The 16,915-nt window shown below is 36.6% G+C and overlaps 1 protein-coding gene across 1 annotated transcript in view; it reads right to left on the bottom strand.

The window, feature by feature from the left end:
* CSMD3 (CUB and Sushi multiple domains 3) overlaps positions 1-16,915 on the bottom strand; it is an 823,344-nt gene that overhangs the window by 319,195 nt on the left and 487,234 nt on the right. The window contains exons 21-22 of the mRNA XM_076329214.1: positions 9,857-10,072; positions 9,048-9,236 (exon numbers count right to left, since the gene is read on the bottom strand). Coding sequence (XP_076185329.1) covers positions 9,048-9,236; positions 9,857-10,072 — 405 coding nt within the window. The remainder of the gene's footprint in view (positions 1-9,047; positions 9,237-9,856; positions 10,073-16,915) is intronic.

Genomic DNA, 16,915 nt, shown 5'->3' with positions numbered 1-16,915 from the left:
GGAGCATTGTCTTCTTCAAGCAGTAAGAACAGTGTTATTTACTTTTTTTATACTGTTCCAAAAGATCAGATTTCCTTTCATAGAGCCAAAAATTAGTAATGTCTTATTAAGTATGTATCTGCAGTACATGGATCTACATCAGAGGTGATCTGAATATCAAAAGATTCATGTGGCTGTCTGTGTATTAAATTTACTTTCAATATATTTTGCACATACTTTTTTGGCTGTTATTTGACTGCATTGTTTATGCTGTAATAGAAGACACTACTGTCAGATTTGGGAAGGTCCTGTATTTAAGACCTCCACATACTTTTACAGCAGGTTGATGTTTCTACTAAAATGGCCAAATAAAAAGAAATCATTGTTAGAAACAATTTACATTATTACTATTATTTTTCATAATTAATAGCTCCAGCTGCCAAGAATGGGGCGGAGTCCCATACACTTTAAACAATATGCTCCTGTACCACAAACGACCAAAGAAGGATGGAGAAATGGCATGACAAATAAGCTTCTGCATTAGTATTAACAAGGTAAAATGTTTTAACAAATACATATTCTATATTAGGAGAACTTAAACAACCAATGTGCACAAGTTGCCTTTAAACTAACTATAAACTTCTCATAAAAAAAAAAACAAGCAAGCAAATAAAAACCCCAAAACATTAAAACCCAAAACCAAAACAAAGCACAAAATAACCTGAGAACTGTTGGAACTTAGTGTAAATTTCCACGCAGTGAGCAGGAACAGTTAGAACTTTATGTAAAATATTAGAATACATAAGAAATGTTAAGAAAGTGCTTATCACATTATAATGCCATTATACTAACAAATGGTGAGCCCTCAATGGCTGTATTTTGCTTTGTTCAGGATATCCTATCCTTGAAGAAAATAACAGAAATACAATGTATTCAAAAATGACAGGAGAAATATTTAAAGGAATAAATTTACTTCTGACAAACAAAGGAAAGATTAGGATTAATTTGTTCTGAGAGGAATCAATGACGCATTTACAAGTGAGTATTACAGTCCTTAAACTGAGCATTCATGCTGCCAAAATATTCCACATATTAAAAGAAAACTCAAAACTAGTAAAAGAACACCTTTTCAAACCCAAAATATTAAAAACAAGTTTACCTTAAATTTTGTTTATGCACAGAAATGAATAAAGCTATGCAGCAAGACTCTAATGGCAATACGGAGTAAGATGTGCAGAGGGTAGCTAATGGCTCTCCTGCTAATTAAGGGACCTTGCAATTACTGCAGATCTATCTGCGGTACAGCCTTCACTTCATTGGTTACATAACTGTGCTTCAGTTCAACACTGAATTTATTTGTTCTCTTATACAATATAACCTTTCAGACATTTCTATTTTTCACTCCCCAAGTATTCCCTGAAAAGCACCTTAACTCAAGCTTGGCAAAGAAGCTATGTTGGTAAACAGGAAAAAAACTATCAACTTAGCAAAACCCTTTATCAGCAAAGATCCATATACAATATTACCTGAAAAGCATGCAATAAGGAAGACATAAATGAATGGATTTGCCTGTAGATTTTTTATGGTTTTTTGTCTGCTTTTCATAATTGTAAGGAGTATAGTTCCTTGGAAATCTGTATGACCAGAACATCAGAGACTCTGACCTTAGCTCTTTAGGACATACTGAGAAAAATGGATAGAAAATGTTGTAAGGAAAAATATAAGTGGAAGTAGCATATAAGCACAAGAAAACAAGATTTTAAAGTCAGTGTCTTCCAGCTAAAGTTTAGCAGACTGGAAAGAAATTGTATGGTCCTGAGAAAGCCAAAGGAAAAGGCCTACACAGTTGGGAAGCTATGAAGGACTAGATTATCTTCTTTACATAGACATAGAAACAATTATAGGTTATAATTCTGACATGACAGTTATAGTGAAAGGTAATGCAATTTGGCTATTGGGCAGCCTTATAAAGGAAGGAAGAAAAAAGAAAAGGAAAGAAAACAAAAATGGAAGAGGACAGAGGAGAGAATAAAAGACATGGGAAATCCTAGTATAAAAGAGACTACTTTCTACATTTCACTAGAAATAGAGGTAATTCCAAGAAAACAGTGTGTGTGCTGAATATGAATATTGCATTTGTTTATTATTTGAATAAAGCATGAAAAGAAAGCATGAAACTAAGGAATGACAGTATTCTTACAGATCTTTAATCATCTTCATTCTATTATTGATTATCAGAAAAGTTTAATTTTATCTATTTCATTATTTTTCCCTTAAAGCAACAGTAATTGCTCATTAGTTCTTGCAGTTACACAAGTTACAGGGAAATTCAAACCGGCTTCTTGTAAGCTAACTATGGCATTGAAAATTATTAAGAGACATCTGAACTCTAAATGCATCAGAACCAGTTCAGAGGCACTACAATCCTATGAAAACAACTAAACTGCATATTCAAAAACTTAAGATGATACCTGTGCTCCGTATCACAAGCTGGAGACATGCTCCTAATATAGTGTTGAAAATGTTGATTACTTAGGACTATCCAGAGCTTAGATGTATTGAAAAGGAACATTCATTTAGATACCAAAAAAACAACCAACAAAAACCAAACCAAATAAAACCAAAACAGTGACAGTATGGTAACTGCGTTTGTTAGTTAACTAAAACTACCATACATATGCTGGAAACACAAGTGATACAATTCACGAGTGATTACTGACATCTACCCCAAAATGAACTGAATCATATAGTGGACTCTTTTAACTATATTAAGAAAACATACATTTACTATAGAGGTAACTTTAGGATATTAGGAATGATGTACGGATATACAAACAAGACATATACATGAATTTGTGTGAACCTCTACCAACCGTATAATTAGTGAATGTGGATATTTGTAATTATCATGTTCATCAGGATTTACAAACAGTAGTATTAATTCTGTAACAGTTTACCAACTTTGAAGCTATTAGTCATTTAAAAGAACCAGCTAAATAAACAGAAATATGGAAAAAAATTCTGTATTTGTAGAAAATACTTGTTATAAAAATTGTTCCAGCACAACATCAAGCCCTATGGAATTCAGATAATGCCATCATTGAGCAGTTCAGCTTTAAAAAATCAGTAATAAATATTTGTTTGCTATTTCAATATTACTTTTTCATTTATTAATTCTTAATTCTAAAGTTTCATTTATTAAGTCTTAATTTCAAATTCAGTTTTGAAAAAGAGTATATTCATAAATTGAATAATAATAATATGATTTAATATATACCATTTATTTATCCAACTTCTGAGTAAGAAGAGAAAGACAGCTTCTGATTTACTGGTAAATTGTTTGGTTTAGCATTTATTATGATTGGCTACTCTGTTTCAGGACTCAGTACATTAGCCTTCTGTGTATCCAGAAAGGGATGCTTGATAAATGTTCTGGCAAGAATTCCGAATAATCTTGTTATCCACCTAAATCTACAATTGCTTTTTTAATTTCTTTATATCATTGACCAGAATATTTCTACAATTTAATTAATGTTGAAGGGAAAATTAATTATTTCTAACATTTTACTTTTTTAAAGTATTATTTTCAGCCTAGTGGCCCTTTTTCTTGCATTAATGGAAAAGAAAATTGAATCTCTTGAGCTAGTTTACTTTTGCCATTTATTACAGGAAAATGCTTCCATCATCTCTCTTTTTATATTAAACTATGTACAAGCTCATTATCTTTCTTCCTAGCCCTTCTCTGAACTCCTACCAGCTCTACAGTATTTCTATGGAGAGAGATTTGGAAATATTTCAGGTGAAACTACAAGTTTCTGCAAGCAGTCTCTGTCCCCAGTCTCCTATATGAATTACCATATAATTTTTGTTTTCAGTGATTCTTAAATCAATTTCTTACGTTAATGCCATTAATTTAGAATTCCTGAGAAGTGTAACTACAATGAGTCTTCTTCCCCCCCACGTTATTTATCAACCTTACATTTATTTTATCATACAGTTTATCTGTTCATTCATCTAGCTTATCACGTCTCTCAGGTACTTCGAAGTTTTCTTCTGGTTGAAACTATTCTAACCAACTGCTATCATAGAGTTCACTTTCAGTTCAGTAATGAATGTATTAAAGCAAGACAGAACTAATACAAAACTTGAAACATTAATTTAATTCTATGAACAATTTTTAGCATACATGTTCTTCATTTTGCTAACAATCTTTTTCTTCTTACAGTTTTTTTTTAACTAATGACAAATTCATAGAATCTCACATGAAATTTTCTTAACTTTTATTGAAAAAAAGTTAGTGAGTTCTTCTTTATCCATTAATTCTCTGCAATTTTCATGAAAAATCTAAATTATTATTTCTCTTTACAGGACCTAGAGCACTGGGTGAATGCTGACATGAAATTCTAACCAATAAAGAAGACTGTTTTAACTGATGGGCTAACCTTTTGCTATGTCTGCAGAGGTAAAAAAGCAAGATGAGGAAAGTGATATTAACCTAGAGTTTTGGCCAGTTAAAAAACGTCCCAGCTATGTACATGTGATGTTTTCCTAATATACAGATGAATATATAGAAGAGCACAATCTGTTATTTCCTCAGTTTGCAAAGGAAATAAAACCATACTGGGAATAAGTCAGAGAGTAATAATACAAACAGAGCATTTTCAAATGTTGACAGTATGGTTAGTAGTTTGAACCTTTAGTTGGCCATTATTATATGCATGGCAAAATGATTAAATAGATATAAAAGCTAGTTTCAGAAATATAGACAGTATTGTTTGTTTTTGTCTGTATTTGAAGGTATTACAAAGAGAATAATTACTAACTCTTAAATATTCTCAGTCTACTGGAAATCTAGTGTAGGTATGCATTTTCAAAAATCTCTGCACCATGTCAAGCAAACCTATCTCACGTTTGGCAAATATGCCTTCTGTTGCTGGTCTTGTTCTTTTGATTCAGTATGTGGCACCAGAAATATAGCAAAGACAGTAGAAGGCTATCCTGTGATGACTCATTGAGAATCTGAAATGGCTAGCATTGGAAACTAAAAAAAATAGTGTAAAATACTGTTAATCTATTAAATTCAGTCTCTTCCTGTTTAAAGGAATTTTCACAAGATATTTATGATTCCATTGATTTTTCAAATTTTGAATTTAGTCAAGGTCAGGATTACTAGTAGTCCAACATACTGTAAAGTCCATTTGCAGCCAATGAATGACATATGAACAACACCAGAAAAATTCATTCTTATTGGTCCTAACCTCTGTGCTTCTTAGAGTCTTAAACATCAGGCGTATGTGAACTGGGAACCAGTCATAAATAACACCAATTGTTCTGACACTGTTTATTCCTATACTCTTTCTGATGGCTGCAAACACTATCTCCCATCAGATGACTAGAAGAATTGTGACCATCATGACGGATTTCTTATCATGTGAATGGAAGCACTTTTATCATATGCTAATGAAGCACTTTGGTCACATTACCTGTGTCTACACTGCTAAATGCATCCACTCCTGGAAAAGAACCCTGGCTAGCAGGCTAAATGGTGAAGTATGGTGTCCATCTACATTGCTCAGAGCTAAGTCTCTCTAAAGTCTATCCTTATATATAGAAGGGGGCCACGAAGATGATCAGGGGGATGGAACACCTCTCCTATGAAGAAAGGCTGAGAGTTGGGGTTGTTCAGCCTAGAGAAGAGAAGGCTTCGGAGAGACCTTATTGCAGCCTATCAGTACTTCAAGGGGGCTTCTCAAAAAGATGGCGGCAACCTTTTTAGCAGGGCCTGTTGCGTCAGGACAAGGGGGAATGGCTTTAAACTAAAGGGGGGTAGATATGGACTAGATATAAGGAAGAAATTTTTTACGCTGAGGGTGGTGAAACACTGGCACAGGTTGCCCAGAGAGGTGGTGGATGCCCCATCCCTGGGAACCTTCAAGGTCAGGTTGGACGGGGCTCTGAGCAACCTGATCTAGCTGAAGATGTCCCTGCCCATGGCAGGGGGGTTGGACTAGATGACCTTTAGAGGTCCCTTCCAACCCAAACTATTCTATGATTCTATGATTCTATATCCACAAGGTTTTGTTTTAAAGAAAACAAAATGGTTCGCATACGAAGAGACCACAGAATGAGTTAAAAATTATAACACTTGTACTATCAAAGGACCAAGACACAGGTGAAAGTAGAGAGCTAAGATATGTAAGAATGCACAGGTATTTGTTATGAACATTTACTAAGACAACAGAAGAAATATCATGACCCACAGGATTCAGCTATACCTATCAAGAGGATATAAGATCAAGAACACAGGTAAATTCAAGTTGCAAGGGACCTTAGGAGGTCTTTAGTCCAGCCTCCTGCTCAAAGAAGGTTCAACCCTGACATCAGACCAGGTTGCTCAGGGCTTTAACCAGTTGGATCTTGAAAACCTCCAAGGATGGAAACTGCACAACCTCTTTGGGCAATATGTTCCACTATTCAACATTTTCTTTGTGAAAAGGTTTCACTTATTTCCAGTCTAAAACTCTATTATTTCAATTTATGCCTTTTCCTTTCATCTTTCTGTCATAAACTACTGTAAAGAACCTTGCTCTACCTTCTTAATTATTTCCCCACAGCTATTAAGAACTGCTATTAGGTTCTCACGAAGCTGTCTCTTCTTCAGGTTGCGTTTCTCTCACCTTTTGCCACTGGATCAGTGCTCCAGCTTCCAACCATCTTGGTGGCCTGCCACCAAACTTGTTCCAGTTTATCTGTGTCTTGTATTGTATTCTTGTATTGACAAGCTGAACACAAATACTATGAACAGTGGTTGGTTCCCAATTGAGGTTGTGTGTATGTGAAAGTGTATATGATATCAGAAGCATTAAAGCTCATTAATCACTTTGGCAGAAAATGCCAAACATGAGCAGCAGTACCAATATGTAAACTTCTGAATCCAATAGAAATGGTCAACAGGAATGTCCATTCTCCAGTTGTTTGAATTTCATTATTATGGCATATAAATTAAGCACAAAATTGACAAAGGCTTAATATTTATGGGGGGGAAATGGCTGATTAAGTCATTCTAGCGGAGATTATCTTTCATTTTCAAAGATAAGGAGAAAATATGTTGACTGGAAAATAATTTACTCCTTGAGTTCCAGCTTGTCTCTTCCCCCCCCCTCTGCAAACACACAGACGTAAACATTATTTTCTATGTCATGAAAACTACATAGCAATTTTTTTTCATTTATGCTTCGGCACAAGTTCTTCTTTACTGATAATTTACCAATTCATTTTCAGTATACTAACACTTCCAGAAATTTATTACTAAAATTTAACCTGTCTTGCCAACTGTGCATGCATTCATTATTATTCTCATGGTTAAAAATTCATCAACCCCAACACAAAAATAACTTTTATTCATGCACTACACTAACTCAGCTTCTAAACCATGTCTTCTGTACATAGATATGTAAATGTCACTTATGCATATGCCAGATTCAGAACTTTTGTTATACCAAGGTAAGCATAGGAATAGTTTGGACATGAAAATTGTGATATGGTAGCTAACACTGGATAAGAGCAAGCACAATCAATCAATAGTTATTATACAATCAGATTCTGAAAGAAACATGTTTTACTATCATCCAGTTTAGTATGAAAAAATAAAAGATTTCAAATGCACATTGATACAGACATTTTTGTATATAAACCTTTCCATATAGCATATACTCTTAAATAAATAAAAAAATATAGACAAGTAACTATCCTACTTTTTACAGATTTTGTTGTTTTAACAGTTCTCAACAGAACTGAAAATCAAGACATTTAGGAAGAATTCAGCTCAGACAACATTAGCCATTAAAAGTTGTCCTGGTTTCAGCAGGGATAGAGTTAATTTCCTTCCTAGTAGCTGGTACAGTGCTGTGTTTTGGATTTAGGGTGAGAACAAAGTTGATAACGCACTGATGTTTTAGTTGTTGCTAGGTAATGTTTACACTAGTCAAGGACTTTTCAGCTTCCCATGCTCTACCAACTGAGAAGGCTGGAGGTGCACAAGAAGCTGGGAGGGGACACAGCCAGGACAGCTGACCCAAACTGGCCAAAGGGATATTCCATACCATGTGACGTCATGCTCAGTATATAAAGCTGGGGGAAGAAGAAGGAAGGGGGGGGACGTTTGGAGTGATGGCGTTTGTCTTCCCAAGTAACCGTTACGCGTGATGGAGCCCTGCTTTCCTGGAGATGGCTGAACACCTGCCTGCCCATGGGAAGGAGTGAATGAAATCCTTGTTTTGCTTTGCTTGCATGCGTGGCTTTTGCTTTACCTATTAAACTGTCTTTATCTCAACCCACGAGTTTTTCTCACTTTTACCCTTCTGATTCTCTCCCCCATCCCACTGGGGGCGATTGAGCGAGCGGCTGCGTGGTGCTTAGTTGCCGACTGAGATTAAACCACGACAAAAGTTAAGTTTCTAGTCAAAGCTACATATGTAGACTACCTCTACAGTGAGTGGAGAGTGTTAGAAACCATAAGAAAGTGTTTCTTCTCAGTTATCTTAGCTATCATTTTAAAAACAGAACAACTGTTCTGAGGATATTCTGAGGATATGGTTCTCTACTCTAACTTACATAGGAAGCCCACGTTGACTACACTCCTATACATGGACCTATTTTTATGAAATAAATCTGGTCTAAGTGCTCTAACTACATTTACACAATTTTGTAATACAGGTATCACTTGGAAGCTTGCATTGACAAAAAAGAGTCAATTATTAGGCATCTGAACTGCCAAATGCTGCTTTAAATTTATACCCAGTTTTCCTAATCTATTAATCAAAATAAGAAGAGTAAGTATTGTGGCCTCAATTTAAAATGCTTTAAAGTATAGACTGTGAAGTCCACTGGTAGTTCTAATACTAAACATATTTAGAAAAGATTAAATAAATTTGACTAAGGAGATATGGAGAACATGAGAGTACATTGAAAAGTAAGAGGTGTATTACCATGCTTTTCCATGCTCTAAATCTGCAAATCCATGGACAATGACTACACATACAAGCAAATGAAAGCAGCTGACCACGTACCCACACACCTTGGAAGAGGTGCACTCCATACTCGTCGGCCACCACCAAGACAAATAATCTCTGAAGCTCCTTCTAAACGATATCCAGATGAACAGGAGAATGTCAGAATATCTCCCACTCCAAAATTAAATCCTATTCTGTTACCAAATTGTGGGATCCCAGGATCTTCACAAGGTTCAAGATTATACTCTGAAAACAAGAGAGCAAGTCAGCTTGTACAAGTGACAACATGTTTTTTATCAGTCACATTTGTAATCTTGCAGTCTAGTAATTTCTGTGTATTGCCACCTATCAATACAGATTTCAGATTTAAAAACAAAATGAATGCGTGAATGTTAAATTGGCAATTATATTACATTAAAATGTAAGACTAATGAATACATTCACAATGTTTTTAAGATGCATAACACAACATGCTTTATCACTCCTGTAAAAGCCATAAATATCCCATTTGGTTCATAAACCAAATGAAAACGATGACACAGCATAAAAGCCTAAATAATTGACAATTGGGCTCATCTGGAATTTCACTGACTGAAATTGGACTAGTTCTGTTTCCTCCCCTCGCTTGATAATGTGTCTTACAGTTAACTGCCATCTTATTTATGATATAGCACAAATGTCTCTACAGAGGCACAGAGGCTTGCTTGCTTTGAAATTGTTGTGCTTAGGAAACAACTTATATAATTTTATGATTCAGTATATGTAGTCATCAAAATCACTTCAATTTTAAACTTTTTTTTTTTCTTTTTACATAAAATACTGAAAAAATCTTTTTCAGGAGCCAGGTACTGCAGGTATTTCCTTACCAGAGAAAGAAATATTAAATCCTTCATATGATATTGAAAAATCTGAAATAAAGCGCAATTGAGCCCTGAAATTTCCATAGAGACCAGCATTGATGGGTGAAGGAAGCTCTGAGCCAGTCAGACGTGCTAATGGCTGTGTGAAACTGCCATTCTCTGTTATTAGTAAGTAGTCATGATGATCCTCCAAATGAAAGCTGTAGAAGGTGAACTGCACTCCTATTAGAAAAAACAGAATTAGATTTACATATCACACTGTGAACATCAACGTAATTAAGCCAAGGATTAGATTCATGCATTTCATTATGAATTGTGGTTCAGAAAATGAAGATAATCCAATTTTTCTAAAAATTAGTATCTTTCCTGATTTTAATATCAAAATATCTTTGCAGCAGGTCTTTTGGCTTTGACACTACCTTTCACTTTTGTCTTTAGCTGCAAAATATGGATGTTTGATTTATAGAACTAAAAGACATATGCTTGCATTTTTATGCAAAATTCAATGATGCACTATGTATGTTCAAAATTACAAACTGTTTATGGCAGAATGGGAAAGGTAAACCTTATTTCTTACAGTCACCAGTATCCTTGTGTAGCAGCAGTGAAAGGAAAGGTTATAAAATATATGACATTGTATTCTCATGGCACATACAGTAACAGCAGCACTTCCTCCCCCAAAAAGGGAGGTCTCTTAATAAGGTGTGGCATATGTCAACAGTATGGTATTTTGCAAACCATCAGATACAAATCACACATCTAGAAAGGAAGATATATCCTGGAACACAATAGCAATAAAAAGACAAGACAGACAATTAAATTACTTTTTCTGCACCTCTGTAACTAAGAGCTAACTAACCATGTAACTAACCATGATCTTTGGGTAGAATGCACAGAAAAGTCAAGAAAAAGAAACAGGAGAAGACATTAGTTAGCTTAAGTGATTATTGAGAACTCTAGTGTAATAGCATTTTCAGTTTTATCATAAAAGTTATAAACCAATAATTCAGGCTCTGTAAAATATATCTAATGATGTAATGCTTAGGAAGATCCATTCATGTGATTGAAGATTAATGTAGTATATGAAGATTAATGATCTTTGGGTACTCTTATGGTCAAAAGATTTTAATAATAGATACAATTTAATCAAAAAGCAAACAAATACTTCCCCTTCCTACTTCCCCATTCCCCCCCAAGAACTTCCCAAACAGGGTAACAAAATCCAAGACTGAAGCTAGATATACTGTGCTTGACTCAGTTGCCTAAACATAGGAACCTCATGCCCCTTGTGGTGGGTTGACCTTGGCTGGACACCAGGTGCCCACCAAGCTGGTCTATCATTCCCCTCCTCAGCAGGATAGGGCGGGGGAGAAAATAAGATGGAAAAAACTCATGAGTCAAGATGAAGGCAGTTTAATAAAGCAAAAGCAAAGGCCACACGTGGAAGCAAAGGAAAACAAAAGATTTATTCTCTACTTCCCATTAACAGGTGATGTCCAGCCACTTCCCAGGAAGTAGGGCTTCAGTATGCATAGCAGGTGCTCCGGAAGACAAACGTTGTAATAACTAATGCCCCCCCCTCCTCCTTTCTCTTAGCTTTTATTGCTGAGCAGATGTCGTACAGTATGGAATATCCTTTTGGTCAGTTTGGGTCAGCTGTCCTGGCTATGTCCCCTCCCAAGATCTTGCCCACCCCCAGCCTACCGGTGAGGGGGGAAATGCTGTGCAAGCACTGCTCAGCAGTAGCCAAAACATTGGTGTGTTATCAACGCCTTTCTAGCTACCAATACAAAGCACAGCACTATGAGGGCTGCTATGGGGAAAATTAACTCCATCTCAGCGAGACCCAAGACACCCCTTTAGGTGTAGGAGGTTATGTTTTCTAGACTTCACGCACAGCTTTAGAAGCTCTCGGTACAATTCTCCTGTAGTTTTTTTTACAACACATTGGATCCCTGAGGTTGTCTCAAATGGCATTAGACATTTATGTGAATGCAACTCAATCACACCTAGTAAATACAGCTTGTAAGGGTATCTGGAATGTAACGACACCTGGTTTATGAGGATAGCTAGTCAAGGACCTTTCAGTATAGAAAGCAAAGACAAGAAATGAGGGAAGTAATAAATTATATACACACATACACAAGCTTTACTGAGTAGGATTTAGTGGAGACACTAACAAAGACCAGAACTCTTAAGTTTCTGACTGATAGGCCATTGAGTGTATCACTGTAATCTTGTAGCAGTTCAGCCAGAACTTAGTAACTGATTAGAATGGGGGAATGAAGATTACATTGGGTCTCATGGAAATTAGAAATTTACTGTGGAGTATTTGAGGGAATTTGTGACACTATGTAAAACTTAATATGAGATTCTTAAATGGTATTTGGAGAGTGCAAAACTTTTTGTGGGATGTTTAGGGCTAGAGGCAGGTAAGGGGAGGGATCGTGGTGGATAAGGGAGAAAAAAGTATGGGAAAATGGAGAGGATTAAGCCTCTCTTACTAATCCCTGCACCTAACCACCGCAGCCTGTCCTCCATTCTTTTTAAACTCTGTTCCTGACTATTTAATGTGTGTGTCCTCTGTCCAGAGTGTGAGCACATGTGTGACCATTAGTGAACATTAGTATGGACTGCCTGGTGAGCAGGAGGAGGTCAGAGGCAAACAACTGGAAAAAGGGCCACTGGTCACAGGGGGGGCAGCACCTGGAGGGAGTGGGATCTGGGGACCAACTCCTGGGCCACGACCTGGAAGGTTGTGGGAGCACATGCATGTGCATGTGTGAGTCTGTGTCACTCCTAGCAAACTCCTGTTTCCATCAGCAAAACCAGAGAAATAGGATTTGGCTGCCTGTGGTGTTCATGTCTGTTTCAGTGCTGTTGGTGTTTCTGTGTGTACCAGTAAAGACACTTGTCTCTGTCCATGTTAGTCTGTGTGACCAGCCGTATATGTATATGTACATATTGGCATCTTCGGAATACATGCTTAGTCTTGCCATCAGCTGGACATACAAATGGGAGCAATAAGAGAAATCCCTTGGATCTTAGAGATCTCTAGATTGTGCTTCCCTTTAAAGAGACTGGAGAACTATTCAGCCTTTTCAAGTAGATATCTCCTTTTCTTATAGCTCCACACACCCCACCCCCCCAACTTGCTGTAACTTGCAGATCCAGATAAACACACCCTTACTTAGTAGCACTGATATAGAAATTACAGGATGGGGTTGTGTTTTATGCATAGGATAAAACTAGATAATCCAAGGAATCTATTCTGGATTTTAAAAATTCTTAATTTAATAATTATATGAGCAAAGCCATTCATCTGCTTTGAGCAGCCTATTTATTCTCCTAGACTGTGTTACAATAAATTGGCAAAAATCACACACTGAATTTTGAAATCAGGGTTAGGTTACATATCTTTTGAGCTAATGCATATAAATTTAGCTTTGGGATTGATAAACTCTTAAATGGTTTAATTTTTTTATCATAGTTTTACATAGGAGACAGTGGTGATCTGACATAAAATGTGATATATACAGAATGAGGCTGAAATTCAGGCCATATTTGTTGTATTTACTGGACTGCAAAATAATTTTGGCCCTTGTTATGCATGCATGCATGAATACTGCAACAACAAAATCAGAAATGCCAGAGAAAATTTTATGGTAATAACCCAAAATAATGGAATTCCTGTGAATCACATCTGAGCTTCACTGAGTATTGTTCAAACACCAAACTCAAGGTTTAACTCAAGGGAATGTTTCAATCAATTTTCCAGATTGCCATGACATTTCTAAGCAAAACCCCAAGGTCCCAGCAGTAGCTGCACAATTTAGTTTTCTTCAGAAAATATCCTAATCACATTAATATATATTGTGTGACAGATTGTGTCTTCTCCAGAGAAGAATTTTCAAAGATATGTTCAGGTAGCTTCCTTCTCATTCTGCCTCACATGCCCCTTTCTTTATAAGGGGAATATTTAAAATCTGAAATGAAGACAGGAAGACATAACACTCTAGTGTCATTTCTCAATATTACAATCCAGACTGTTGGGGGATGGGTAAATTAATTATTCTATTACTAAATGGTTTAAAATACACCATTGATACTCCACAAATTTCACCTCACCATAAACTGAATTGCATGCTAACCACAGACAAAATACAATAATTATTGTCATGATAGAATCATAGAATAGAATCATTGAGGTTGGAAAAGACCTCTAAGATCATCAAGTCCAACCATCGACCCAACACCACCATGCCCACTAAACCATGTCCCTAAGTGCCTCATCTACTCATCTTTTAAATACTTCCAGAGATGGGGACTCAACCACTTCCCTGGGCAGCCTGGTCCAATGTTTAACCACTCTTTCAGTAAAGACATTTTTCCTCACGTCCAATCTAAACCTCCCCTGCCGCAACCTGAGGCCATTTCCTCTCGTCCTATCGCTAGTTACTTGGGAGAAGAGACCCACACCCACCTCGCTACAACCTCCTTTCAGGTAGTTGTAGAGAGCGATGAGGTCTCCCCTCAGCCTCCTCTTCTCCAGGCTAAACAACCCCAGTTCCCTCAGCCGCTCCTCACAAGACTTGTTCTCCAGACCCATCACCAGCCTCGTTGCCCTTCTCTGGACACGCTCCAGCACCTCAACGTCCTTCTGGTAGTGAGGGGCCCAAAACTGAACACAGTATTCGAGGTACGGCCTCACCAGTGCCGAGGACAGGGGCACAATCACTTCCCTACTCCTGCTGGCCACACTAGTTCTGATACAGGCCAGGATGCCATTGGCCTTCTTGGCCGCCTGGGCACACTGCCGGCTCATGTTCAGCCGGCTGTCGACCAGCACCCCCAGGTCCTTTTCCGACAGGCAGCTTTCCAGCCACTCTTCCCCAAGCCTGTAGCGCTGCATGGGGTTGTTGTGGCCCAAGTGCAGGACCCGGCACTTGGCCTTGTTGAACCTCATACAATTGGCCTCGGCCCATCGATCCAGCCTGTCCAGGTCCCTCTGCAGAGCCTTCCTACCCTCGTGCAGATCAACACTCCCGCCCAACTTGGTGTCACCTGCAAACTTACTGAGGGTGCACTCGATCCCCTCATCCAGATCATCGATAAAGATATTGAACAAGACCGGCCCCAAAACTGAGCCCTGGGCAACACCGCTCGTGACCGGCTGCCAACTGGATTGAACTCCCTTCACCACAACTCTCTGGGCCCGGCCGTCCAGCCAGTTTTTTACCCAGCGCAGAGTACACCTGTCTAAGCCGTGAGCCGCCAGCTTCTCTAGGAGATGCTTCCTTTCCTCTTCATAAATAATACCAATTACTAGACATATAAACTATATTTAAAGTACATGTTCCATTCCACAGTTAACAAATGAAAAAAAAAAAAAAAATATCAAGTTTTAATGGACATTCAAGAATCGTAATGCTGGTCCACATGAACACAAATGAAAAATCATCCTAGAAGTCTAGAAGTTTAGATACATTTGAACAGTAAAATTAAAATATAAATATTTATATTGCAGGTTATGTTATTTAAGACAGTATACACAAACACAGAAAATTTTTTTCTTAGCAATACAACATATCCAGATGTAAAATACAATTCTTAACTAAACATATGCGTTTAATTGCCTGCTATTACATAATAGCAGCATGAAGTTGCAACATAAAGATATGTATTTAAAAAAGTATGCCACAGCATTCTGGAGCTACAAGTTATACACATTTTCTTAGCAGTCTGACATTAATAAATTTTGTCAAAAAAAAAAAAAGGCTAAAAATATTAATTCTTTTTTAAAAATCATATCACTAGTTAATGGCCAGTAAAAGATACTCCTTGAGATTCTTAAGCTGGAATTATATTAGACATGAAATAAAGCAGAAAATGAGAGTTCCAGAACAAAGTTTTTCTCCCTCACTTTAAAATAACCTATTTATGTGTATGGGATTAATCTTCCCAAATAGTAACTATCTAAAACTTAGTCACTCAGTCTCCCCTTGGACAATTTATCTGGGGACTATATATAAACACCCTGGACATTAGATGATAGAGATAAATAGGAACCTTCAGAGGATGGTTCATTCCATCTACTTTAGATACTTTTTCAGGGTGAGATGACTCATATCCTGAAGATATATTTGTTTGTCCATTAAATACAGAACTGGCCTAATGGACTAGCTTACTCAGACATAGAACTTTACTGTTAGAAGTTTAAAATTAAACTAAGTAAGCCTGCAACTTATTGCCATAAAAGGAGAGCTATCATCTTCCTCATACAGTACTACAGGAAGAGCTTAAAGTATTAATACTTTTTTGCCAACAAGAACAAAATATGAGAAGTTCATACAATATTTCCTATTTCCTACTCACAGCAAATCCTCACTCTTCAATTGCTTCCAGCAGATCTTTGAGCAGCATGAATCAAAATGCCCAAGTCAAATTACAACATAGCATTCATATTTAATAATACGTTTTTCCTTAATAACATTTCCATAAGATAATATAAAATTTATTGACACAAACAAGAATGTGCTTGTATTGATATATGTGTGTGTGTATATATAAGTATCAGTGTATATGTGCTTATAATTGTGTATGTTTATACTATTACTCTCTTTCCCTGTATGTATTATTTTTGTATATTTGTTTTCTCAGGAGTCTCATTATATATGGTGTTTTTTTCTATAGCCTCACATAAAATGTAATCACATTGAGAATTTCAGCTTTTATTTAACCCAACTTTTAAGTACTTCTTTAGCTGAGGGTTCAAGAAAAAAGATAAATCACAAAAAAACTACTTAATTTTCTCAAAAAAACCCCCATTTTTCCAAGTACTTTCCTCCATAATCCCATTTTTAATTTAAGAAAAATGGAAGTGTTAATAAAACGTCTTTCAAGAATCCTGAAAAATATGGCTTAATCTGGGCTCATGTTTACTGTAGAATTTACATAATTTTCAGTTATGTATTACTCCATGAAGCTAAACTCTCATCCATCTCTGCTACTTCTCTTCAATGCCCAGATTATAAAGCTTGGGCTGGTTATCCAATGGCTTTTCAG

This window comes from Aptenodytes patagonicus, chromosome 2, assembly GCF_965638725.1.
Source record: "Aptenodytes patagonicus chromosome 2, bAptPat1.pri.cur, whole genome shotgun sequence".
NCBI lineage: Eukaryota > Metazoa > Chordata > Aves > Sphenisciformes > Spheniscidae > Aptenodytes > Aptenodytes patagonicus.
The sequence above is the reverse complement of the archived record's forward strand: the minus strand, read 5'-3'. Positions and strand labels throughout refer to the sequence as shown.